The 27,769-nt window shown below is 37.6% G+C and overlaps 4 protein-coding genes across 9 annotated transcripts; all 4 read right to left on the minus strand.

Annotated features, from left to right (window-relative positions):
- Positions 1-2,321: 2,321 nt before the first annotated feature.
- Positions 2,322-4,576, minus strand: LOC132055471 (uncharacterized). Of its 3 annotated transcripts, none has more exons than XM_059447315.1 (3): positions 4,460-4,570; positions 3,332-3,446; positions 2,322-2,726 (listed from the first exon to the last, which is right to left on the minus strand). In XM_059447315.1, the coding sequence occupies exons 2-3, from the start codon at positions 3,347-3,349 to the stop codon at positions 2,322-2,324; spliced, it is 423 nt and encodes a 140-aa protein (XP_059303298.1). In that variant the 5' UTR covers positions 3,350-3,446; positions 4,460-4,570. The 3 variants fall into 3 exon arrangements, 1 of the variants encoding a protein (XP_059303298.1); XR_009414581.1 differs by lacking the exon at positions 2,322-2,726 and adding an exon at positions 4,133-4,194 and having other exon boundaries at positions 3,146-3,446; positions 4,460-4,576; XR_009414582.1 differs by lacking the exon at positions 4,460-4,570 and having other exon boundaries at positions 3,382-3,449.
- Positions 4,577-8,263: 3,687 nt separating this feature from the next.
- On the minus strand, positions 8,264-11,615 carry LOC132055472 (uncharacterized). The gene is made up of 3 exons (XM_059447316.1): positions 11,043-11,615; positions 8,847-8,918; positions 8,264-8,570 (listed from the first exon to the last, which is right to left on the minus strand). The coding sequence occupies exons 1-3, from the start codon at positions 11,598-11,600 to the stop codon at positions 8,568-8,570; spliced, it is 633 nt and encodes a 210-aa protein (XP_059303299.1). The 5' UTR covers positions 11,601-11,615; the 3' UTR covers positions 8,264-8,567.
- A 1,360-nt stretch (positions 11,616-12,975) lies between these two features.
- On the minus strand, positions 12,976-19,201 carry LOC132055474 (protein ALTERED PHOSPHATE STARVATION RESPONSE 1). Of its 2 annotated transcripts, none has more exons than XM_059447318.1 (5): positions 18,538-19,201; positions 17,560-18,121; positions 17,067-17,242; positions 14,554-14,777; positions 12,976-14,135 (listed from the first exon to the last, which is right to left on the minus strand). In XM_059447318.1, exons 1-5 carry the CDS (start codon positions 19,063-19,065, stop codon positions 13,343-13,345), a joined length of 2,283 nt encoding a protein of 760 aa, XP_059303301.1. In that variant the 5' UTR covers positions 19,066-19,201; the 3' UTR covers positions 12,976-13,342. The 2 variants fall into 2 exon arrangements, with proteins under 2 accessions (XP_059303301.1, XP_059303300.1); XM_059447317.1 differs by having other exon boundaries at positions 17,560-18,124.
- A 1,947-nt stretch (positions 19,202-21,148) lies between these two features.
- Positions 21,149-27,394, minus strand: LOC132055475 (uncharacterized). 3 transcript variants are annotated; one of them, XM_059447322.1, is made up of 10 exons: positions 27,230-27,389; positions 27,082-27,172; positions 25,981-26,091; positions 25,273-25,346; positions 24,841-24,943; positions 23,811-23,861; positions 22,608-22,758; positions 22,321-22,459; positions 21,548-21,653; positions 21,149-21,451 (listed from the first exon to the last, which is right to left on the minus strand). In XM_059447322.1, exons 1-10 carry the CDS (start codon positions 27,245-27,247, stop codon positions 21,294-21,296), a joined length of 1,002 nt encoding a protein of 333 aa, XP_059303305.1. In that variant the 5' UTR covers positions 27,248-27,389; the 3' UTR covers positions 21,149-21,293. The 3 variants fall into 3 exon arrangements, with proteins under 3 accessions (XP_059303305.1, XP_059303302.1, XP_059303303.1); XM_059447319.1 differs by having other exon boundaries at positions 27,082-27,392; XM_059447320.1 differs by lacking the exon at positions 23,811-23,861 and having other exon boundaries at positions 27,082-27,394.
- Between the last annotated feature and the right edge of the window lie 375 nt (positions 27,395-27,769).

Raw genomic sequence — 27,769 nt, forward strand, 5'->3', positions numbered from 1 at the left:
GGATCTCGATTGCGGTGGTTGGTCGTGGCCACTTCTGTACAGCTTCCACTTTAATTGGATCAACTAAGATCCCTTCATCGGATACAATATGACCTAGGAAGGAAACTTGATTCAACCAAAATTCACACTTTGAGAACTTAGCATATAGCTTATGTTCCCTAAATGTTTGCAATACCGTCCTCAAGTGTTGTTCATGCTCCTCACACGTCTTTGAGTACACCAGGATATCATCGATGAACACGATGACAAATTTGTCCAAATACGGTTTGAACACCCTGTTCATCATGTCCATAAATGCCGCAGGTGCATTTGTTAGCCCAAAAGGCATCACTAAGAATTCATAATGTCCGTACCTGGTTCGGAAAGCAGTCTTTGAGATGTCCTCACTTTTAATACGTAGCTGATGGTATCCGGATCTCAAGTCGATTTTGGAGAATCTTTTTGCACCCTGAAGTTGATCAAATAAATCATCAATGCGTGGCAGCGGGTACTTATTGCGCACGGTGACCTTATTTAATTGGCGATAATCTATGCATAACCTCATGGACCCATCCTTTTTCTTCACAAACAAGACTGGTGCACCCCATGGCGAAGTACTTGGTCTAATAAATCCCTTCTTTTTAAGGTCGTCCAACTGTTCCTTCAGTTCCTTCAATTCTGCTGGTGCCATTCGATACGGAGGTATCGATATGGGCTGCGTCCCAGGTACTAGATCTATGCCAAAATCAATTTCTCTAACAGGAGGTAACCCAGATAGATCTTCTGGGAACACGTCTGGAAATTCTCTAACCACAGGAACAGTCTCTAATTTTGGTACTGTAGGCTTTGTATCCTTGACATGTGCCAAGAAGCCCTGGCAACCTTTGCTTAGTATCCGTTTTGCACCGATGAATGAAATCAGTTGATTGGGAGGTGATCCTTGCTCGCATTGTACAACAAAACTTGGCTCACCTGGTACGTTGAAGTGGACCGTTTTAGAGTAGCAATCAACGGTTGCGTGACATGAAGCTAACCAGTCCATACCCATGATCACATCAAAATCTACCATGTCTAACTCATACAAGTCTGCTAACGTGTCTTTCCCCTCAACACTGAGTTGACAAGAGTGATATACTCGCTTAACTAGTAAGGATTCCCCAACCGGTGTGGCAACCACAAAAGGGTTTGTCAACAACTCTGGTGGTCTATCAAATCTTATTGCAAAATATAACGATACATATGAATAGTTAGACCCAGGATCCATTAAAGCCAAAGCATCAAATGAACACACCGAAAGTATACCTGTAATTATCGGGTTATACGTCAAATTTTTTTTTCCGCAATTAGTTAACACATACGGGTAGGTCATTTTCAGATTGCTTAGATAACTTCCTTAAGTGAGCAGGTTGATAGTGTACCTGTGACAACCGCATTTGAAGCCTCAGCATCCTGCCTCGTCAGGGCAAACACTCGGGATTGACCTCTCCCGACCGCTCTTGGCCCTCCATCGTTAGTACTTTTGTTCCCGGCGCCTCTTCCTGCTGGCCTGGAATTTTCCCTGACGGCGTATGCATTAGAACTTGGTGGTGTTCCATGAGTCAGTGTCGATGCCTGACTAGATCCTCTGTTGCGGGGCAATCTCTCTTGAAATGTCCCATCTGCCCACATCTAAGGCATGCACCGATGTCCTTCCAACATTGGCCTGAGTGAGCTTTGCGGCAACTAGAGCAGGTAACTGTAGTGTTGCTGGCTTGTCCATTTGATGGTGTTGAATCTCTATGGCTCTGTCTAGAGGTGGAAGCATTATTAGATGATTGGACAACAGATGTACCTCCAGTCTGTGCGGTCCTCGGTTGGCCCTGGGATCCTGAGCCTCGACTTGTACCAATACTCGTTCCGAAAGACCCTGTAATCCTTGCTCTCTTATCCTGTGCTTTTGTTGTCCTCTCGTCTCTCCATCTAGTCTTTACTTCTCTCGCCACGTCCACTGCTTGCGAGTAAGTTATATCTCCCTTTGTCAAGTGTGATGCCAATGGTTTGAACAGTGGGTCAATTAGACCGCGAATGAACCTCTTAGCTCGCATAGAGTCATTCATCACATATTGCGCATGTCGGGACAACCGAGTGAACTGGATATTATATTCGTTCACTGACATTTGTGGGGTCTGCCTTAATCCCTCAAACTGTATCGCCAGAGCATCCCTTAGGCTCATAGGCAGAAATCGATCAATAAATGCATTAGTGAACTCCTTTCAGGTCAAAGGACGTGAGTTAGGTGGCCGCCTTGCCTTAAGAGATTTAAACCAGTCTTCAGCTATATCCTGCAAACAATATGCGCCAACTCAACCGATCGTGTCTTTGGAACATTCAAGCGCATCTAATGCTTTCTGAATACCATCCAAAAACAGCAAGGGGTCTTCAGTCTCACTAGCCCCCGTAAACACCGGAGGTTTCATATCCAGAAACTCTCGAATGGACCTGCGGAGCGGTTCATCGGGTTGGTTATGTCCATTATACCCTCCGGGCATCATACCGGCTCGAGGTTGTGTCTGGATCCTTTCTACCAAACTCTCCATCGCCTGCTGAAACATTGCAGCTATCGCGTCAGCAGTAGTACCAGTCTGAGGTTGCGACGGAGGTGTCTCTTCAGCTTCTTCAACTGGGTCGATCGTCTGCCTAGCCGATAGGCCCCGACCTCTCCTTCGACCCCATCTTAAGTTTGGTGGAAGCATAACTCTATCTGCCATCTGTAATCATATCAAGGGTGTTAGATCCTAACTTGGCTCTAGACCGCTTATAACATTTTCAGATTTAACAAAGAATGAGAAAGACAAGTCCTACTCGGTTTCTGCGGGGTCCCGATCGTGCATATGGTGCACAACATATACACAATTAAGTCTCCGCTAAACCGGTGCTCCTTAAGTCATATCCTAAACCGACAGCTCTGATACCAACTTTGTCACGACCCGCCCACCTAGGTCATGACCGATTTTATTAGGCGCTCGGTTATTTTATTTGAAGCAGCCTAAGCCAACCGAACAAGCCTCGAATCACTTCTTATTAGTAAAAATTTCGGCGGTTTGGTGTTTAAAAATCAGTTTCCGTACCAACTTTGGGGAGAAAATCCAAAAAAATCAAAACACAGTCGTCAACACCCAGTAAAATGATCCAACGAACTACAATACCAACATATTAAGTGTCATAGAGCATCAGAATCCCAAGCCATGGGCTTCCGCAAAACTTATAAGTCCCAAGCTATACTTTACTAACACAAGCCAAAATAAGATATACAAGGCCGACTTAAGGAGCAAAACTCTAGGATTAGAAAGAAAAAAAAAGAAAACTAATATACTATAGTAGTTAGCAACATGGTTGCCCTCGCGAAACAAGTGCGGGGCTTACTGGATTCGTTGTCAGCTCTATCTATCGCTCCGTTTGAGTCAGAATGTCACATTCGGCTAAATTATCTGTAGGAAAATAGAACAAGGAAGTGGGGTCAGTCACACCGACTGAGTGAGTAATAATATCAACCATAGCGTTTTGTTCCGGACAAGCATGTGTATAAGAAATCATGCAACATATAAAATCATCAAAAGATATCTCCTTTAAACCAACAGAACAATACATCTATGAAAACTATGTTTAAACTAGTTAAATAATCACTTTCTTATTTATTGGGAGGTCCCTATGCCAGTATCGAAATATACATTCGACGCTATGGATTTACCATAGCCGTCGACTACCCCGTCGACTAGGTTCCCTTCTGAGGCCTTTGTACAATACGAGTTCACTTACAAGGTGCACTGTGTCTAACGATCCCGACGTTAGATAACGGCGATTCCGGCAATAGTTTTTCCGAAAGTTCCTTTTTCATAATACAAATGGATTCTTTCCGTTTCAAGAATTTAAATCCAACAAAGATATATCAACTCATCCTGATCAAAAAGAAGAATTTATAACAACTCATAAATGGCATAGTGCAAGAACGTCCGGTGTGTGAAAGTGAATTGATGTGTTTTTATATGCAAGGCCATGTTGTTGCTTGTCCGCTTGCAAATAATCTCTTTCGTTAGACGACCAATTCTATGCAAGAAAACGACTTTAAAACATGCTACCGAAAAAGAAAAGCAACTATGAAGGAATTATCACTCACTGTACTCTTGCTGAGTAACTCCAATTCGCTTCCGGCAATTGTCCCCTTGAAGTATCAGTTATCTAAAATATATAAAGCAATATTCGAGTCACATATGGGCTTATCAGATGCTAATTTGCCCCGCTTAAGCTCGCTCATCGGATACTAAAGTTTGATTTCTAGCTATCGCTATTCTTTGTCCGGCTTGAGCATACCAACAACATTTTTTCGCTTTTATTCCCCAAATTTAGAACTCTAGAAGAGAATTTCAATTTATTTAATTCTAAATCTTAGTTGTTATTGCTCCCTACCCAACACAAGGATGAATTTAGTGATGAAAGAACTTACTTGCAAAGTCAAGAATGGAGAAAATAGTTGGATCTTGAATTTTTCTTATCTGGTTCTAAGTCTCTAGCTCCTTTTCTTCACTTCCTTTCCCTGTAGCTCTTGTTTTTTTTTTTTTTTTTTTTTTTGCTTCTTATTGGAACTATGCTGTTACTTCTCTCCGTTTTTATTCTTTTATTGTTTTTTTTTTAAATTTTTTTTTATGTTTAAGTTATCAAGTAGGTTCTAGAGAAGTAATTAATAAATAGCTTATGATTGAAGTAGTATGGGCCAAGACTTAATACCTAAGTAACTTAGATGGGCCAAGGCCCAATATTTCAGATTGTTATACTAGTATATATATATATATATATATATATGCTCTTTTCATTGAAGAAGCCAAATTTCTCCATCAAACTTGAACAATCTACAAGTGACCCCATTTGTGTCATTTAAAAAAAAATTATACTATTAAAAAGATTAAATAAATTACTTAAAATTCTTCCTAAGCAAATGAAAGTCACAAGCAGAAAGATTTGATAAAAAGCTGCTCCCACAGTTTTGTCATAATTTCAACTTACTATATGCAAACCCGATTTAAGGTAAGCACGCCTTATGGGAAGTTGTCGATAAGGCTTCTGGAACCTTGTTCTACAACTCACTCACTTTCGCAGTTTCTCGAATTATTTTCAGCAAGTATAAATAACAAAAACTTCCAAAATCAGAATTCAGGTACTATCTGGGCCAACGAACAGCAAAATTTTGCTTCAGCCAACTTACTATAAACAGAACACAAACGAATAAACAACAAGTGGTTGGAATCTCCGGCAGCCGCGTCACTAAAACTATTAGTCCAAACAACCCAAGCCAAGCCATGTGTACTCTTAACAGATAAGTCTTCTTACCAGGAAAGAAAAGCCACTTGATTCCCATATATAGTCTTTTTCCATCTCCACCCATTAATTCTCCTCCAGCGGGGTATTTTATGCACAAAAGTAAAACCATATTTCCCACTTGCAAAAGCTAAAGATAAAAAGCAAAACTGCCAGTCCTTATCCGTGATAAATATGAATCAATCTAAAGCTTCTTTTTACTAATAAAAAATATACGTTTCCACTTTTCTACTTTTCTCTTCCCTCCCTTCCTTTGCGATACTCTTTAAGTATATATTACGTTGTAGTTTAATGTCAATGTCCTCCATCGAATAAAAGATGTGCTACTCTGGGGTTCCTTATTGGCATGATAAAAGAGAACGTCGAGGACGATATATTCATCTTGCAAGGGAACAAGTTCCGGCACAGGTAAGTGTAGCATCAACTGGAAGCAAAGGAGCTGGTGGTGGTGGACCGAGGAAGGTTCAGTGTGTTTGTTCCCCAACACACCATCCAGGCTCGTTCAGATGCAGGCACCATCATTCTGATTATAAATGGGTTGCTCGACGGGGAAACAACCCTAATCACTTAGGTTCTTCTGTCAGCAAAGCTTTATGACAATTCCGCTGTACAAATTTGCCTGTTTTTAGTTTTTGTATTAGTTTGCCTTCTGAATAAAATGTATCGTCTTGTTCATAACATCTCAATGATCATTTGTCCATTTTTAGCATAGACAAATGGTAAAACAGAGTGTGTGTGTATAAAACAGAGACTGAGACTATCAGCACGTGATAATATTATGTTGTTATATTACCATGGTTTTGCTACTATTACATAGAAAGATCTGGAATAATATTTCCATCTTAAAAGATGACTTTTGCTCGAGGTGATGCCCTCCCAAATTTTGTAACCTGTTTCATTATGTCGATTAGTGGTTGGGTAGATACATGCTTGGTGATTTTTTTTTTTGTTGTTGTTGCAAGGCTGAACTAGTATTGTCTCGGAGACTTGGCCAATAGAAGCTTGATCAGTTCTATCTCAGGTCTTTTGTTACTAATTTCTTTCAACTTAACTTCCTAAGTTGATACAACTTTATGTCCGAGTAGTATTGGGCTTCCAAAAATTCTTGAGCAGTTGGAAGCTGCTCTCCTTCAGCATTTAATGGGGAAAATTAGAAGACATAATCTACAACATACAACAAGAGTAAACAAAAAGAAAAGGAGAAAGTCAACATAGTTATTCCAAACCTCAATTTCAATTTCTTCAAATTTGGGGAGCTTCTAATCAAGCAAAGAAACAACAGACTTCACGAAATAAGTTCTTACGAATCAATCTAAAGCTTCTTTTTAGTTATACGTTTCCACTTTTTTACTTTTCTTACCCTCCATCCCTTCCTTGCGATTTGCAATACCGACCAGCTCAGTTATATATTGGTGCCGGTGAATTATTCTCCACAATTCAAATGTGCTACTCAGAAGTTCCTAATTGGGCTGGTAACCATGAAAAAAGAGGATGTCGAGGAAGATTTCTTCCTGTCGTACGGGCACAGGTAAATGCAGTATCAATTGGAAGGATAGGAGGAGCTGATGGTGCTGGATTGAGGAAGGTTCAGTGTGTTTGTTCCCCCACAATCCATCCAGGCTCATTCAGATGCAGGCACCATCATGCTGATTATAAATGGGTTGCTCGACAGGGAAACAAGCCTATTTAATTAGGTGCTTCTCTCGCCGAGGCTCTATGACAATTCCGCTGTACTTTTTTTTTGTTTGTTTGTTTGTGTTTTGTTCTTGTAATGGTGTGCCTTCTAAATAACTTTATCATCTTGTTCATACCATCTCAAAGATCAATAGTTTGACACAGCGGTTTTTCTCTTTTACATCCGAGCTGAGGATATTCCTTGTTGTGGTGCTAGTTACACGATCCAGCATCTTGGACAATCACTTTTTAACTTTTTTTTTCTGAATTATTGAATTGAGGTTATGTAAGAATTGATTCACAAAGCGTCTCTCCATAGAGATTGCAAGATTTTGTTGTGACATGTGGATTAGTGTTATGTACCTTTGTCTCACATAGAAAATTCCAATAGGAGAGGGGCCTCATGGAATAACGTGAAGGCATTTAAAAAGGTAGGGACAATGTTGAGGGTTGGCATCCCCTCCAATAGAGGATCCTCCAGTAATGCTCAATGCGGTGCTTAAATATAGCCACGTGTCCATCTACTAAATTAATGGTCCAGATTGTTACCCTTTATTCATTTTAAATATGTAATTTACAGTAGAAACCGTAATTTCAATTCTATTACTTACTCCCAACACTCTTTCTCTTTATAGAAATTAGAAATATTATAATATGTATGGAGAAAATGGAACTTTTTTAAATTACACTACAAAATATAGAGAGTTTGGGTAGTGAAATCTCTTAGAAAGAAAGAGTACAAAGCTTTTTATCTCATCAACCGAGTGTACAACCAAGCTATCCAAACCGAATACACATCCTCATGTCAGTTGCAACCGACGGAGCTATGAAAATTTCAACCTAAAGTTTATAACTTTTGAAGAGTACGGTCTGAATTAATACTGTAATATAGAGAGGAATTGAGTATATTTACATATTCACATTAAGAACAAGAGTGTTAAGTAGTGGGTGATAGTAAAGAAACAGGGTTAAAAAATGGAGTCTATGGGCTGTTAGAGACGTGGACTGATTGTGGAAAACCAAAGGTGATGTAGAATGAATAACAATCTTGACCTTTAATTTTGTAGTTAAGACACGTGGCTTTATTTAAGCACTGTATTGAGCCTTACTGGAGGGGATCCCAACCCCAACCTTCAGCTCATCACTTTGCACTGGTGAACCTACTGCAAAAAAAAAAAAAAAAAAAAAAAAGAAAAGAAATGGAAAGAGAGAATGTGTGTGTGTGTGTGCGCGTGCGTGCGTGTAGAACAGAGACAGATCATTAGCTGCACGTGAAAATACTTTATGTCGTTACATTACTATGGTTTTCCTAGAACAATGATAAATGCTACTATTACAGAAAGAACACGTCAGACGTGTTAAATATTGTTCCCCACAAACACGAAAGCCTTCATAATTACATTAATGGGGAGCCAAATATGCAGTTCACAAAATATCCAAAACCTTTGAAACGTAATCAAATGCACAACATGAATATGACCATAGAGCATTTACACGGCCTCGAGCAGAGTTGGATACTTGCCCTCTATCCATTTCCATAATTCACAATTCCATCACGAACCGAGTCACTGTTAGCCAAAGACAACAAAGTTTACCACCGAGTGTATTTTACGTTATCAATATGGTAAACCAGCAACAGCTATTGTACATTTTGGCTTCACATAACACTGCGGGGGTTTTGGGTGATTGACGCTACTGATTTTATAACTTGGACAAAGAGTACTTGAGCAGAAACTTCTGAGAAGTATCTAACAATTTAACAGTAATGCTCCTATTTTTGGTTGGTCTATAACAAAACGAATACCACTAAGCTAGATATTAAGACACAGAACAAAATATCATACCTCAGGGTAGCAGTTCTGATGAGAAATCGTTTCATTGCGTGTATCCACAACAATTTCACATGACACCTTCCCCTGCAAAAACACGATTAAAATAATTAAAAATCATATTATGATTTGCAGACCAGAATATCTGAACGAACAGATTTAACGTATTCCTTTTCCGGCATCCAACTGCCCACCACATAAATAATGCATAGTAAGGATTCTTTGGAAACTTGGGTTCCAACACAAACGAATCCCAGAAACAAATTTAAGTGGTGAGAATATTGCAAAATCATCAAGTTAGGAGCTTCTGATTAGCGAAGATCTAGATAATTTTTTTTTTCTTTTCACCAACATGACTGTTAGCGTTGAAAGAATGTGGAGAAGTCTATCACCCTTGAATTTCGTTAGGTACTTATGCTGGAACTAGATTAGTACTGTTACGAAATGAAATGAAGGAAATTTCCCCTTACTTGCACTAAAGAGCAGAAAGCCCATCACAGACGGAGTTTTCAAGATCATCAATTTAATTGGTGATCTAGATAGAGTTCATGTCCAAGATGAAAATTCTCCCTTACTCGTACTAGAGAGCAGAAAGCCCATCAAAGACAGTTTCAAGATCATCAATTAATGGTGAACTAGATAGACCTATCAATATAATGGTGATCTAGATAGAGTTTATCATTTAAGATGAGATTTCTGAATGACAAATCGAGCCAATAGCACCAAAATGATATAGAACTACCAAACTGAATCAAGCAGAGGATAATATCAAGATCCACCATTAAAATTGTTAGAATCAGATTCACGGAAGACCGAAATCTTCTTGTACCCAGTACTTCTACAATCAAAACCAAAGTTCATTCTACTGGTAACAATTTTTCATAGTAGATATACAAGGATAAAATGCGGGTTCACTAAAGTATCTCTAAACAATAACGCCAGTAACCATGGGAAATGAGAAATCTTAAAAATCAATACGTCATACAAGGAAATGATCAAAAGTGCTATCATGTAATATCAACATCAAATTATGTCTTTTGGTGCAAATAGGTCGTGCACTTCCATTACGCATGATTATTAGGAGACGGGTTAAAGGTATGAAAACTTTGGTACTAGTTGAGAAACACATAAGGGTGAATCACGATTCATGTTGTAAAACTGTAGAAAAGAATGACCTTGTGTGGAGCACTGTAAATATGAGGCTCTTGAAACATTCTCTTTCTGGTACTTGAATATGCAAAAACTTTTCTTTTAACAAAAGTAGACAACATTATGGGATGAAGAGAGCATACAGGAACAAGGGATCTTTTAGAAGACATAATACACTTTTATCAGACTTCAGAAAAGTGAACATTTGCCAATCTAAAGAGATACCTCAGATATCCTAACCGAAAAGAAAATCACGTGTTGACCTAGTTCTCCAATGTAAACTACGTATTACAGCTTATCCATGCATATCTACACATAATGAACTTCAAATGCCGTTAGCACAAATTACATTTGCTCCTCCCTAACACTGTTCCTAGATTCTTTGAAGCTAAGCAGTTGTATTGCTCAGTTCAGATACTTCCTCCGTCCCATTTTAATTGTCGTTTCAGCTCAAAAAATTTATCCCAAAATAATTGTCACTTTAGGAATTCAAGACTAAAATTGACAATAGTTTCCAACTACTCCCTCCGTTCACTTTTACTTGTCCAGTATTCCAAAAATAGATTTTCACTTTTACTTGTCACTTTTAGCATATCAATTCTTTTTTCCTATTTTACCCATAGTATTAAATACTCACTTCAAATCATTTTTCAAATCCAATAAAAATATGCACCAATTAATATGGATACATCGGTAAATTATGCACTTCATTTATTATTTTTTAAGAGGTGTGCATAGTCAAAAGTGACAAGTAAAAGTGAACGGAGGGAGTATATCCGTAACATTAAAGAAGTATGCACAATATTTACGTGGAAAAAATCAATCTACCTTTTACTAAATAAGGGTAACTTAGTAAACTACACCTTGGTATTTATTAATTTTTTAATGGGCGTCAGAAAAAACTAAAACAAAAGTTAATATGGGACGGAGCCACGGAGGGAGTATCATTTAGCAAGCAAGTTAATACATCAGCCAAATTAATGGAATCCCAGAAAAAAAGATGGAAGAAAAACTCAATTAAGTAATGCAATTATTATATATCAGAGAGTTGAAAGACTGTACCTTTATGGGAATATTAAAGAGGACCAAACCAAGCTCACCACCAATCTGAGTAACAGTATCAAAAGTAATAGAACCTCTAGCCAAATCCTCAATCAACGGTATTATATCAGTAATCAAACAAACATCAGTCAACTCAAGCGTAGCATTAATATACGAAGATGCCCTAGCTTTAATACGACCATAATCAGATATAACATGTCCTAGTTGCTTTCCCCTGTAAGCTATAGAAATCACAACTGATTTAAAATTGACGGAATAGAAGTCTCTATTACGAATTTTGACAGTGACGTCTAAGGTAACGTCGAATGCGATTTTAGGGAATGAGTGGATTTTGAAGTGACGGAGACGGAGACGGGAAAAGGAGAGTTCTGGATCGGATGGGTAGAGGAAGAAGATTGCGACGCCGATGAGGAGGAGTGCGGCAGCGATGTAAATGTAACGGCGGAGGAAGAGGTGGTTAGGGTTACGGTAGTAATGAGGTAGAACGATGATGTATTGGGGTTGCGTAGGGAGGGGGTGGTAGGGGGTGGGGGGTGGATCGGGGAATTTTGAGGTCATTGTGGTAATTTTAATTTATTGGTGGGGTTTAAGGGATGAAGAGGGGGGATTGGGGAATGGAGATATAAGGAAGGAGAAGAAGAAGACGAGGAGGAGGAAGGTGGGTTAGAAATTGGGTGTTAATTGTCGGATTAAGACTCTTTTAGTTTACTCATGTTGTTGCGTGTTTAATGATTGGTTGATGGCTTGGTGCTGCAATTGGAATTAATTTGTGGTTTTTTGGTCTCTTATTACTCTTATGTGTATTAAATAAAACGTAGGTGGTGCCAAGGGGGAGGAAATAATTTGCGTTTACATCTAGTAGGGAGTATAAGATGATTTTTCTATACCATTTATTTTTCTTCTTAAATCATTCAAAACTAACTAACTTAACTATTTTCTCCGTCCATCTTTGTGTACTCTTTTCTGTCACAATTTATGTGATACATTTTATTTTTTAGTTTATTTTAATTATTTTTTTTTGTTAGAGAAGTCATTGTGGTAATTTGGTGGGGGGTTTAGGGAATGAAGGGGGATTGGGAATGGAGATATAAGGAAGAGAAGAAGACGATGAGGAGGAAGGTGAGGGGAGTCGTGCGTCCGTCACCGTCAGAGATCAAGTGTTTCTGTCGGATTAGGACTCTTCTATTTTACTCATCATGATAATGATTGATGTCTTTAAGGTTTGCTGCGATTGGAATTAATTTGCCTTCTTTGTTGGTCTGCAACTCCTACTCCATGTACTGAGGCTAAGTTATTTCGCTTTTAATTGTTCATTTGTGCATATTAAAAGAAAGATCATTTTTTTGTTTGTTTTACTTTTAACATTACCGATTGGAATTAATTTGCCTTCTTTGTTGGTCTGCAACTCCTACTCCATGTACTGAGGCTAAGTTATTTCGCTTTTAATTGTTCATTTGTGCATATTAAAAGAAAGATAATTTTTTTGTTTGTTTTACTTTTAACATTACCTATTTATTTCCCAAATTATTTCACAATTCTTTGACTATACATTAATTAATATGAATATTATAGTAAAACAAACACTTCATATATTGTTTCTTATAAGGAGTGCAAAGTCTATTATAGATAAGTAAAAGTGAACGGAGGGAGTAATACCCAACCAATAATCACTTATTTGAAATCTTTACATCTATAATTTCCATATGATATGTCATTAATATTAGTTACTTTCAAGAACACTTAATATCAGGGATAAAATTAATTAATTTTGTCTTGATTTTGTTTAATGACAAGTATTTCGAGATAAGTATTCTTAGTAACCTTGACAACCAATATGAGACGGGAGGAGCATGATTTTCAATTTTTGGCTATACACGTTTTTTCCATCTGATATTTAATTAGAAACCTCTGTGCTCTGTAATCATACATCAGCTATTCAAAATTCTCAAGCATTTATTTGGAACTCTAATTTCGATAACATGCACCTCCTTGAGATGATATATATCAGGCACTTTTAGGCCAATGTCATTTATAGACGAGAAAATGTTGCGGAAGTTCCCATTGCTCTTTCAAGTTCATATGTCAGACTTGAATTGACACAACAAATCCACGGGGAGCACATATTCTGAACTTGCTGGCTTCTTGACATATTCTGCCAGAAACTTTAATCTTCTTTGATCCCATATACGAGAACACTACAAGTAATGAAATAAATCACACCTCTCACAGTTGTGCCATAAAAAGGGCAATGCAACAGATAAACAGTTTACACTACAACTACTTGTATACAGTATCATCAATCATGTGTTGCCATTTCTATTACGATGCTTTGAGATAGACCTCAAGTCCCTGTACATATCAGCACAGGCAAGAGAATATTCTGACATTGCCGCGAAAAGCTCAGGCAAGCGGCTTCTCAGACTTGTCAAAGACTTATCTCTCACCTGACGACATTGCCTCTGGTATGCATCCTCCTCGTCTTCCAGCCTCTTCCTCAGCGCCTCTAACTGTAGCTGCCGATCAACCACAAGACTATCGTCCTGCAGCCCCTCTGGATCCATTTCATCTGAGGGCATTTTACGCTGCATATGCTTATGATACCAATCCTCATATTGCCTAGTCTTCTTGTTAAGCTCTCTCCGAGTTTCCTCACACCTGTCCTTCAGCTTAATCTCCTCCTTTTGGTATTCAAAGATTGTATGTATGACAGCTGAAAAGTTATAAATAGCAGTTCTAGCCAACTCATCAGGAAGCTTCTCCAGATAATCATGCCAGGCATGTATTAGTGCCAAAATTGGCGGATTTTGGGGTCTTTGTGGCGACGAAACCTTTTCTTTCAGATTTGTGTCTATAGGGATGAGATTTAGCTTTAACCAATTGTTAAGAGCTTTGATATACTGTTTTTGGTAGATAACCAATTTGTCAAACTGTGAATGCCACTCTTGGACAACAACATACAACTGCCAAGTTCGTTCATGATGGTGCTCAGTTGTTTCTTTAGGGGATTGAGATACATCCAAATACGTCAGCGCTTGCACAATCTTAGACTGACTTACATGATATCCTCTCATGCTCTCCCACATTATAGCCATCCTGCAATTGATAACAAAAATTTTCAGGATAAAACCTTGGGATTGAAATCTATGAGTTGGCACCTTTAAGTGGCCAAGGTGGAGAAATGAACGAATATTCAAACATACTTGCTGCCTAGGTGTGTTTGGTATTATTCAACTTACTTTCACAAAAGAACAGCTGCAACAACTTGACCTTGTCAATGTCTCATTCTTATCGAAACATTTTACAGACGTTTGGGGACAACCCCTGTGGGAAGGGATATAGACCTTGACTCAGAGAACTAGCTCAGATGAAAGAGCTTTTTATTTTATTTTTTAAATTAGAAAAAAGTTACGGAAGAAAATTTTGCTTTAGGAAACAGCTGTCAAACAGGCAGAGTTCCATCTAGAACAGATTGCAATATGGCTTGGCCTATGCACACATCTAAAAGACTTACCCTTCAACAAGAGCAACCAATTTTGGATAAAGTTGCTCATCACGTAACCGATTTATCTCTGAAACAGTAGAATCCATCGACTGCATGTCAACAATGTATCTTGTGTGTAGATGACTTACTGTAGCTTTCACTCTCTCTAAGCTTTCTGTATTTGTACCGCGTTTCTTGAGCTTATTCAATGAAGCGACCTTTCTCTGATATTCAAGTTTCATTTGTTCTCCTGCCTGTGGAGGATCACCAGAAATCCATGAGAAACAGCATATCAGATACCAAAGTTCAGGGGAATCTTAGTAGCTCAGTTGGTTGGCTACCTGAATTTTCACCTTATTGGTGAGGGTTCGATTCCCCATCTTGTAATCCCCTCCCCTATTTCCCCTTCCCCTTACCCCAATTTTTCTTTTTTTTTCTTTTTAAAAAAAAGATACCAAAGTTCAAAACCCAAATAGCATTATGTAATTTCCTTTAACTTCATAATATAATTTAAAATGCTCTAATTGAAACAATGAAACTTGACTTACTAACTTTCGAAAAAACAATGGCCAATAATCAGGGACACAGACCCCTGGCGCGAAACTTGGCATACTAAATCACTTAAGACTATAAAGCACCTTTAATACACCAAAAGAAGAGTTCCAAAACAGAAATGGGAACATGACACATAAGGCGATACATCCTTGATGACCGAGTTGCTAACATAAGGAAACACACACTAGTGGTTGCTTCCTAGCCCATAATTTTGTGACCCTCCCAACCCGTCCAAACTAGCGCGGGTTGAGCTAGAAATTATAAAGTAGACGGATCAAAATGAGTGAACTCAAAATGACCGTCAAACTATTGGGTTTTAATGGCTAAGCAATTGTAAACCAGGGATTAAAAACCAGCTCAAACCCTATGGGTTAACCAACCACCCAGACCCAATGTTCTCTCCTTCAGTTCTTCCCATTATTCTTCAGAGCACAGCCAATGCTTTCTCATGCAGTCTCTATCTCTCTTCTCGAACTCCTCTGATGGCTCCTTCTTTTGCCTCTCTTCATCTTCTTGATAAAAACCTGAGCTATTTTCTTTGAAAAGTTTGGTAGCAGAAGTCAACTCTTCTTCTTCAACAATTGAATTGCACAGCCAATTAGGTTTTGACTGGTTAAAGGAGCAGCACACTTAAGATTAGTGTCTCGATATAGTTAAACAGTAGGATAACTGCGATTGGAGTTCAATCTGTGTTGTATTAGAAGGACGGTTTTTTCTTTTTTAAGATTATAGGTTGACTTAACTCATTCTCTCCTGCCTAAGTGTTGCCACCCTCCCATTTTATACCCCCACCCCCACCCCCACCCCCACAACATGAACTCTATGGTCTTGAAAACCCCGATAAAGCACTCTTTATATTGGGTATCTTTACTAGAGGCCAAAGCATCATGCTGACCTGGCATGTTCAACCTCAATATAACAGATAAGAATACATTTAAGTGGAGTTGCACCTTCAGATCTTCTATTTGGACACCTTAGTTTACCAGGAATTCTATGCTACATGGATGCTCCATTTGGCACTTATCAACATCATGGCGTAACTCATACATCAATATTGATGCAACACATTATAAGACCTATGTTTTTGAGTCAGAGGCCTTTCAGTTAAATTATCATTTTGAGGTGCTTACAAGTGTGTATCGACTCCTACATGAAACATTAGAAAAAATGCTCCTAAAATCTCATAGATGAAGCCATCTGGAGCTGGGAGAAAAAAAGAGAAAAGGATCCAATGTATTCTGACATTGCAAACACCCCCCCCCCCCCCACCCACCAAAACACACAAAACAACAAAAAAAAAAAAAAACCTCATATAGAAAGGAGAGAGAACATAATAGAAAAGAGGGAAAGAATAAAACAAGAAGAAAAGAAGTGGATAGAAGGAATCTAAAAAGGAAAATCAGTAATAGCAAAAGAAGACATAAAAACTAGAAGATTTGCTGCAACAGAAGTGGAACGGTGACCCTTCCAACTAAACAGAAAAGAACACTCAGCAAAAGGAGATTTGTTGGGGTAAGGTCTGGCTGCGTACACTCAACACCCCCCCCCCCCCCCCACCCCAAAACACAAAACCCCCAAAGCCAGACCCCACTTCCGGGACTACACTGGGTATGTTGTTTTTTTTTTTTGAGTAAAGGGTAACTTTGTATTCACACAAAAAACTCATCATAGGGGTGATGAGGTATAATCTTACAACCCTTGGTAGGCAAATACTACCCTAAAACACTACACTGGGTATGTTGTTGTTGTTCTATTCAGCAAAAGGAGATTTATTTGAATAAGCAGAACATCAAAATTGAAATAATCATTCAAAATGATTTTATTATAAGGAGAGAAACCACTTGTTAGGAAAAATGCTGAAGAAAGAGAAGTGCACCTAACGGATATTACTGAATCCATAGTATAATGCAACAGAGAAGATACGAGAACTACACAGAACCAATTCTTTGATGATTAGACTCAAACAAGAAAGTGATAAATAAACAAACCTTCACTTCATCATACAGTTTTTTCTCCCATGCAAGCATCTTGTCTAACACTGTTGCATGAGTTTCATGTTCTTCTGAATCGAAGTCGTCCACCCCATCATCGGCATTTTGCAAACCTCTGAAGGACCTATTCCATGTTATGACACGCATGACCCTCGCAGAATGATCAATGTGTCCTAAAAAGCAAAAAATCACAGAGATTTAAACATTGTCATTAAATCTACAGACAATTCAAACTCCAGGAACAAAAGTTTATTTAAAGAGTTTCTCTCATATAACACTGTCATTGACATGATCCGTCAATGCAAATTTTGTGTTGACAACCACTGCACCATTGACCAGAAAGTAAAATCTCAATATTTGTGTCTAAAATCACACTAAAAACATAGCCCATCAATTAACCATAATTTGATCAAGGCTTGAAACTTAAGGAACACTTGAATAACAATGAAGATAATCCTGCATAATTCTTATAGAGAACTCTTGAATGTACCTCTATTATCGGCAAAATTTGAGTGATAATGCAATCGATTTGCCTCGAGCATCTTAGATATTCCATGAGCACTCTCAGATGCCTTAAGGAAACAATCATCCAGCTCAGAAAATATCTGAAGAAGGTTAAATTGACCTCCCCCTTTCTTTTTACTCTCTCCTGGAACAACATTTTTCACTCCTTTCCCAACCTTCGTAGCAGCCTGAGGCGGAGGAGGTGGCTGTGACGGCGGCTCTGCTACCGTTTCCACCACCCCTGCCACCTCTGGCATCTCATTTTTCCTCACTCTTTCAGTTTCATCAGCACGTACATCGTTTTCATTTCTGTTGGTCCTTTCCTGCATCATTCTCCGCTCCAATTCATCTCTTTGAATCCTACTCTCGTCCTCCTCTGCTAGTGTCGACCCTGGTACGTTTTCCATTGAAGGGAAGAAAAAATCCCACGACATGGAGGCCATCCCCTTGCTATCTGATGGTGGTGGTGGAGGCGGCGTCCGATTATTCTGCTGCGGCCGAGGTAGAGAAGGAGGTGTAGGCATAGGCAATTCATCATCCTCGATACCCTGCTGAAGGAAAATATTCTATTCTTAAACTAATAAATCATTGAATGCTCTCTACAAATAATTCTGCACTACATGAAAATAGCCAGCAGCATCCCTATTTCAAATAATAGTACGAAACCTACTTTAACTCAAAACAGGAAAACCATGTATAAATTTGACTATAAATCCTAACTAGACATGAATTCAAATACCAATGAATTACTTTCCAGGACTTTACGCCACATAGCCCAATATACAATAGTATTATACAACATTATACCTGGGAAAAAGCATTATACACAATGTATAAAGTGTATAAAAGGTGTTTATACACAAATATGTTGAAAATCCGGAGTTTGTTTATACACAAAGTATGGGTTACGAGGCGTAAATATTTTCAAAAAATAGACATAAACCGTAATTTCCCAACACCTCACCTGTCTATGAGATGCTGAACCTCTGCCACCAATTCCACCACCACCACCGCCGCCGCTACTCTTACTACTCCGATGCTTTAAATTATGCGTACTTTCAGTATCCATATCCTCATCTTCATCCTCCTCCTCCTCAATAATATCGGATCGTTTCGGCTCGGTTTTAGGGATAGGAATTTCAGGCATAGTAGCAGCACGCTGTAAAGGAGAAAGTGGGAAATTCGTAGGATTAGTAAAAGGTAGTGGAGGTGGTGGCGGCATATCTAACGGTGCGGAAGATAACGGCGGAGCAACGGCGGGGTTGACGGCGTTGACGGCGGCGCCGGTGTCGGCGACGGTGGAAGGGAATTGAACTTCGCCGTGAGCGTAATCGCTTAGGGCGGCGCCAGTGTTTTTTAAGGACATAGTGTAAGATGAGTGAGCTGCAGCGAAAGCGTTGCGAGATGATACGGCTTCTTTCATAAAGTGTTTTCTCTCTTTGCATCTAGTCACTGTTTCTTCGTTTTCGATCTTTGATTGTGTACAACCCATTTTTTTTTTTTAGTTGACAAACAACGGTGAGAGTCTATATATGTGCATAAATTTACAGAAGAAGGGATTTTAAGTTGGAGAGTATTGAGATGGGATCAGCTTTGCAGAATTGTGGAGAATTGAGAAGAGAGTAGCAGCGAACTGGGAAATTTCTGTACAGAGTCAGAGAGAGAATACTTTTTTGCTTTTTGTTTGTAAAGAAAAGGGGAATCCAGAAGGAAAACTACAAAAGAAAAAAAATGAAAACGGAAAAGGGTCAAAAACGACCTTTAAAATATTACAAATGGCTAAAAAATTGTCTTCCTCCCCCCTGTATTAGATCAAAAATGTCATTTCTTTCACTTATTTGGATCAAAACTACCCTGAAGTTAAATTTGTACGTGAAAGTGCCCCCTTTTTTTTTTTTAACAAAAGTTGATATGAAATATATGACTTTTTAAATTAAATATGTGGTATTATTTTTGTTGGTTCACGTATAATTAGACCCAAAATATTTCACAATCCAACTTATTATTAATCCAATTTAAAAGACCAACACTTCTTTTTCATCATCAACCATATAGAAACAGTAGAAGATTGATTATTCTCGATCTTCGATTGTGTACCCCCATTGTTTTTTACCTTTTTCCTAATTCACGCAAAGCTAACAGTCTATATATGTTCATAAATTTACATCAAACGAGATTTTACTAAGAGCTGAGATGGAATCAGCTTTGAATTGTGTAGAATTGAGGAGAGAGTAGCCGCAAACTGGGAAATTCTGTACAGTCAGAGAGAGGTTGAGAGAGACTACTCTCTTTTGCTTTTTGTTTCCTAAAGAAAATGGGAATCCAATTAGGAAAACTACAAAAGGAAAAAATGAAAATTTCAGGTTTAATGGCACCGTCTACTTCTTCAACAGCGACGTGACGTATCAGTAATTCGTTTCGTCTTTTTGAAAAAAAAGGGACAATAAAATTGTTTTCTTGTCAGTGAAACCTTTTTTCAACTAAATGTTCTTTTAATATAAGATTACGAAAAATATTACATTATCAGGCTTAATTTATTTTCAACCTCAAAGAAAAGGGTTTCTTCGGAGTATTCAAGAAATTGTCCGAGCTGAAGTAGTCAAGTACGCATCAATGTTTTCGAACCTAGAACTCACTACAAAAGGCACTTAAGTATAATGATCTTTCACTTCCTGTTGTTACAGTTGTTCAACAAATGTAGGAGCAAATCTTTGTTCTCTTCCCTTTTCCCTTTAATTATTTTTTTGTGTTGGGAGGGGTTGAGCAGAAGCTTTCAATACAAGTTTAGGTAGGAATGAATAATAGTGCACTTATTAAAAGCAGAAATTCCAGTGTTTGCATCCAGTTGTTTTGTTTATATAGTTGGAAATACGGAATTCACTTTCCTTATTAGTGACTCAAGGGGGTGTCTTAATCAGCGAAGTACGTTCAAGCTTTGAAAATCATGATTTAAATCCCAGCAAAAAACAAAAAGCTCTAGGTAGTTTTTTTCTCATTTGCCTAACCCTTATTTGACAGATTTATCCAGTATTTGTATCAGTGAGAGATACATAAAAAATACATGATACTATAATCGAGGCCCACCACATTTTTTTAAAAGAAAACGAAAAGAACTTCCCTTAGCTAGTAAGTAACGACAAGACAGAACAGAAAGGCGAGGACTGGAAGACTTTTTGCTAGCTTTTGCACAGCTAAAGTATAAAGTGGGTTCTCAAATGGAAACAGCACCATTTCAAAGATTCTAATATTGCATGGGTTCTCAAATGGAAACAGCACCATTTCAAAGATTCTAATATTGCATGTGACGCATCTTTGGCTCTTTACAAAAAGTCAGAAACCAAATTTCTCAAACCTCTACTATTCTTAGTTATTTATATACCTGCAAATTGCTTGCTTGCCGCTTTTTTCCTTTTCTCCACATGAACACGCCACTTGCAGTCTACGAATATGTTTTGCAAAAGAGACAGTTGATGCTAACAGAGCATGAAAATGAATTTGAAGTTGATAGCAATTAGCAACTGCAGTCAGAAGACCTTTTTGGTATTGACGTTTAATCTGTTTTGCAAAAGTGACAGTTGATGCTAATAGAGCATGAAAATGAATTTGAAGTTGATAGCAATTAGCAACTGCAGTCAGAAGACCTTTTCAGTAAGTATTGACGTTTACTCTTAAAGACAAACCTTAAGGTAAGTTACTGAAGAGAAATGTTACTATCAAAATTCAGAAGAGTGCTCTATGATTTAACTTAATTTTCCAAAGTTCAACATCATGCCCTCTATTGTAATCCCTTACATAACATGGAATGTGACTCAAATCAATCTGCTCGCCAACAAAGAAGGGCTCGGGTGCACAATCAAGCTGCTTACATCCTGCATCATCTGCCACAGTAGTAGGATATCGTAAACATATAGGGGCGACGAACTGCTAATAAGAAGTGAAAAGTTTTTTTTTATCTATTTGCAACTCCCTGCTACCTTCTCCAGTGATCATGTAACTGCGGAAGTGTGAATATCCATTTGCAACAACATCAAGATCATCAAGGGTGAAGTTGTAACGCTTTTCAAGAGCCAAGTATAGCACCTGAAGTAAAGGGCAATACCAGAACCAATCAACCACTATGATTTTATGATCTCTCACTCTTAAAGGTGCCAACAACATAATGCAATAAAGGTATTGGAGACCCAATATGAAAACAAAAAATGCAGCAATTTCTAATGCAATTGACTACCTGCAGGTAACAATAAAGAACAGAAGATCCAAAATGCAGGAAATAAATGGCAAAATGGCAAAAAACAATATTCTGTTGCCTCAATTGCCACTAAGGATATTTTACTCTAGTCTTAATGCACATTCAACGCCTTCCAAGGTTTCAAAATTATGGAACATCAGAGAAATATGAACAGGCTCAACCCTTTTCTTTGATCTCACATAATGACCTGCTAGCAATCTATATATCATGCTGCCAAGCTAAATTCATGAATCTCAGTCCAAACTTCATGAAGATTTTCATCATTTTTTGAAGCAACAGGTTGAGATTTCATTTTCAACAAGCTTTTCTATTATTAATTCCAATTTTTTGTTATAATCTGTTTAATCTTGGTCATATGTTAGGGTGCGAAATGAAGTAGAGAACATATCACAATTTGTGGTGGTGCTTGTGGGTTGTAGTATGATCCTCGATGGAATACTCGAGGTAATCACTGTCACCTAAAAAAAGTATGGAGTACTCAAGTTTCATTAATGGTACCTTATCCGGGTTGTCTGACATTAATTTCTTTAGGATACTGAAGAATGCATCAGTCAGGTCATCGCTGTAAATGACATCAGCAGCTAGAAGCAGAGAAGCTTTCTTGAGTTCTTCAATTTCTGATTGGGTACAGCTGTACCTGAGCAAATATGGCTGACCTGCTTTAGTACTTATATTCAAATGTTTAACATTGCTAGAACCACCAAAAAAGGTTAGCAGAAGGCAGTTAAAGAACTCTTTTGAGATGCAATTCTAGCTATCTCTTATAGTACAGATCGATCAATTACCTTCGTTTAGATGGTGAAGCATTCGACTCTTGAGGAGGCCATGAATCTTTCCAATCAAGTTCACGTACGTGAACAGAATCCTTCCCATGGAATATTTCAGCATTAAGATCCACATTTTTCTCACAGTTCTCAAGTACCTTGTCGCCATGGTCTGTCACATACAACTTAGGGCTTAAACAGAAAATGTGACAAAAGCTTGCCAACCTTAGGGCTCTAACTTAAGGATACAGTTCATAGCAGCAGCCACAGAAAAAAAAAAAAAAAAAAAAAAAAAAAGACAGCCATAAAACTGGTGGTGGCTGGTTTAAACTCCAACATATGTTAAATGAAGCACCAATAATACTAAGCAGATGGCCTAGCATACGGACCTACACTAACCAAATAACATTTCTAGCATGGAGCTGTCACCACCTAAATATATTGAAATGAAGTGCCAATTTCTAGAGAACAAATGCAGCCTCATTTAACTAATAGCAGAAAAGGGTGTAATAATAAGCAGGCACCTAAAGCAGCAACAAGATCCACTCCCCACAGTTGCCAAGTACTTCATCACCACAGTGCTAACATACAAGTTAGGCTCAAATAAAAGATGTGACAAAAGCATGGCAAACTATATTTTAAAGTTATGATAGACAATTAGGTATAAACACAGCAACAGCCACAGAGACAAGGATGACAATACCATAACCTTGATGGTTACTACTGCAAACTTCCAAATATGTGAAATGAAGCACTGGTAATACTAAGCAGAGGACTTAGCCATAAAGGGTGTACACTAGCCAGATAACATTTGTGAAAGTGGAGCTTTCGGTACATAGAGCTGTCGGTACTTGGAGAATATAGCGCGTCTCATGACCAGCAGTGGAATATCTTTCTTTCTTTTATTTTCCCTTGGTTAAGAGACCATATTTCCTCTCATGATAAAAAGAAAAATGTAAACTCAACCAAAGAAAGTAGATTAAAAAATAAGTTACCAAAATCCCAAGAAATTATATATGGGAATCCAAGTAATATATTTGAAAAAGAAATGAAATGGAAAAGCTTCTGAAGCGATTGAAAAAAATGTATGAAAAAAAAAAATGAATCTACAAAGCCACTGGAGAAAAGCAATATGCCGTGTATGAGAGACCAAAGACCATAGCACATTGAATAAAGGGATATCAGGTGAAAACATTTGAACTTATGCATTTCAATCTAGAATACCTGTTATGAAGACAGTTTTAGCAACACGGGCAAGCAAAATACCAACTAACCCTGATAAAAACATTGAAAGAATATATTGTCATACAGCAGATACTAATGCTTTAAATTTGAATAAATCTAGATACTTCAGCTCAATCTGCAAATTATTCAGTTACAAGCAAAAGAAAACCTTGAGACTACAATTTTAGTTATTCAGTGGTACACAAGGATACCAAGAGGATCACAATGTTTACAGACCCAATAGGATACTGTTTATTGATCCTGATAGGGTTTCCGATAAGAGGTACCTGATAAGCTCTGGGATTTAACACCAGGGTACTGCAACCATACCCACATAGGCACCCTTTTTTATCACGACCCATATAAGAGGTATTTTATACCGTATAATAAATAGAAATTTAAGCATGGGTTGTTGATAATTGTTTGCTAAATGGGAGTGCATACTATATGATTAGGTGTCCATTAATAAAAGGTAAACAAGGCTAAGAAATGTAAAAGATACATGTTGCCCACCTCAACAAGTTGGGGATTGAAGTGTAATAGTAATTGCTATTGTTGTAAGTTTTAGAAGAAAAAAAAAATGCCCCCAAAATCCAAGGCTTTGATCCAACTCCAGAGAGATTACACCACGTCAGATATAGTACACGCGGCATGTTCGAAACCAGGTTACTGCATCAATCTAGGTATTCGAGTGGAGAACGGTAGAAGGGTGGGATGATTATCCTCAAGTTTCAACTTGAAACAGCATAATTCTTGGTCATCAGAATAATGTCTTTTTTTAAAAATATGGTCGGAAAATTTTAGTTTTCTTTTTTCTCCTAGAGTTTTTGAAGAGCAATACTGATAATATATTTTTGTCTTTTCCATTCAATTTTAAAATTATTATGGTTTTAGGTAACCTGTATCAGGCAAGTAACCCATCTTGGCATCACTATCCAGCGAATGGGGAAGTTTGCAATGAGTAGAGGTACCAACACTGATACTATAAAGTATAAACAGAACAAAACAAATCAAAGGTGTTAAAACTAACCTGTACCAGCACCAAGCTCCAATGCAATAACTTCATCAAAATCAGATGACATAGAAATCACATGCACCACAAAATCAGCAAGTACTAGTTCTGCTCTCCAAACCTGATTAGGAAAAAACAACTAAATGAATAGCACGTAAAGCAATCGAATCTTGAGATAACTTAATGAGGACAATAGGAGATAACTTAATGAGGACAATAGCAATTACTGACATTTAGAAATATACATTTTTTTTATCAAGAGAAGATGTGCTCACACAGTTTTCAGTCATTGTATTCCCTAGTACCAATTGAGGAGATACAAAATATGGGAAATGTCATAGGCTTGTAACATCCTCTCTTTAAATAGGGGGAGAGAAGCTGAACGGAGGAATGGTAGATGAGGACAAGACAAGACATAAGGACCAACGGACTCTGAAATTTTTGGATTACCTGCAAACCAACTCTAGGAATCGATGAAGTGATATTATGCTGGATGGTCAAGGCAAGATGATGGCTAGGTGATTCTGCAAGTAAAAGGAAAATGACATATAACGTCTACGGCTATCTGATATGAAAATGGTTGGTGGAGGGAGTGATGAGAAGCTTGGGTACATAATCAGTGACTCCATCTTATTATTCAAAGTTTCAAACCAAGCATATGCAAATCTTTCTTAAGAGTATTCATCTGAAGTAAATTTAGAAAATTCAACCAATATACCCTATTTTATTCCAAAATCAGTAAGAGAAAATGCGCTTCTCATCGAGGTAATATTTGTGCTTTCTCGGAACAATTTCCCCTGAATTAACTGAGCAGAGCTAGGTTGAATATTGAGGATATCAAGAGAAGAAAGCATGTGCTGTTTGGTATTTGCATTAGTTTGTGATATTATAAAGTATTGGTGGACTACATGAAAGCAGTGTAATGACACGTCATCCCATTAAATTTTAGAAGTAGTATTATTTCATATCAAACCTTATCCAGATTGTACATTTTGAGATTGAGTAAAAGAAGTCATTCTTTTCGACATGACTAAATTAAAGAGTAGGTGAAACAAAAGACGGGTGCATTATGTCACTTGTAATATATGGTGGACAAAATTATGCACACAAAGGAGATTTCTTGATAAGAGCCTTACTTTTGAGGTGCAGACAACTTACTTTTGCGACGTGTTAAAATAAGATCACCATCTTCATCTAAGTCAAACATGGTAGATGTAGAAACTGATGTATCCTTAACTGCATCAGTGTGTTCCCTCACAGTGGAGTTCTCTACAAAGTTGAAAATAACACAATCAAGATCCTTATTACACAGAGAGTAGTCCGAACATGTACATACACTCCAGCAAGCTTCTGTAATTGCTTCAGACTTTTAGGCTACACTAACAACAAACTAACGGTGCTTCTGGCTTTTCCAGTCCTATAAGAGGCCACCTCAATAGTCTCTCTAATTTGCAAAGTACGTATGACTTGGATGATATATCAAAAGAAAGTAAGAAGAAAAAAAGGTAAAGAACAAGTAGAGAAAAACAATTTCATAGTAATTATGATGATAGAGGAAAACAAAATTACCATTCACACTTGTACTGATGGGGTGCTTAATTGCGCGGACTTGAAGATTGGAAATACGAGTTCCGATCAAATAAATCTCAATAATCTAACCTCAGTACTAACATCACTGTTGAGTGTTCACTGAGAATATCTTTCATTCGTGCAATTATCATGACTTACCCAAAATTATAACAAAATAGTACTCCCTCTGTCCCAATTTATGTGGCACAGTTTGGATTTCGAGAGTCAAACAGTTTAATTTTGATAGTGCATTCGAGCATGAAATCTTTAAATTTTTTAAAATAAAATTTACATATTTAAAAACTATGTAAACAGTATTCTAAGTCACAATGATTGATAATTCAAAATATTTAAAAGATACTCTATCCAGATCAAAAAGAGTGTCCACTTAGCCATGTGCACGCCCTTTAAAAAAGAAAGTAGTAACTCCCAGCAAAAATAGGTAATTTAACTAAATTATCCCTAATTAAATAGGTATTAAAATTTGATCACATAGCAATTCTTCGTTGATTTGTTAAGCGGACCCTCTTTTTTACCAAAAAAAAAAAAAAAAAAAAAAAACCATGTTTGAATCTTGAAGGTAGCACGTAATTTGGGAAGGAGGGACCAGAAATTTTGGTGCAATGAAATGTTGGTCGTTGCTTAAGTAAGAGATATTACAGTGAAGGTAAATAGGGAAATTAGAATTACCGTGGGGAGGTGGTAAGGAGATGGTAAAAAGGGAGAGATGGGGACCGGAGTGGTTAGGAGGGCAGCCAAGGTGAACTTCACTCATCACTTGCTCCTCGTCCCTCCACCTCACCACCGCCGACGACGACGATGTACGTGGCTCTTGAACACCGTCTTCGCTCTCCATCCAATCAAACCTTTACATGTAACCGGCTCTGACCTCCCTTAGTTTTTTTCCGGCCACCTTGCTCACTTGGGTTTTCCAAAATTAATTAGGTAACACGATTAATGTATTAATTCGTAGAGAAAATGTAAAATACTACTATGTTACTTTCCTATTTTGGTTAACTTACTCGGCAAAATTAAAATGATATTTTAATACATTATACATATTTTAGAGTAGGATCATAAAATTTAATAGTCTCACTTTATTTTTAAATTCTGTGTTCAGTTAATTTAAGACACTTAAATTGAGACGGAAGGCAATAGAAATTCAACACATACATTATTTGCCTACATTTAAATGGATGAAAAGAATTATTTTTATTTTTATTTTATTGTTCCTTTTGATTATTTCACTTCTATTTATTTTAATTTACTAATAACAGATATAACACCTTTCAATTTTCCAAAAAAAACATATCACACCTTTTATATAAGGAAAATGACATGCAAATCCGCTTATGATTTCCAGTATCTCATTTTAAGA

Source organism: Lycium ferocissimum, chromosome 5 (genome assembly GCF_029784015.1).
Source record: "Lycium ferocissimum isolate CSIRO_LF1 chromosome 5, AGI_CSIRO_Lferr_CH_V1, whole genome shotgun sequence".
Lineage (NCBI taxonomy): Eukaryota > Viridiplantae > Streptophyta > Magnoliopsida > Solanales > Solanaceae > Lycium > Lycium ferocissimum.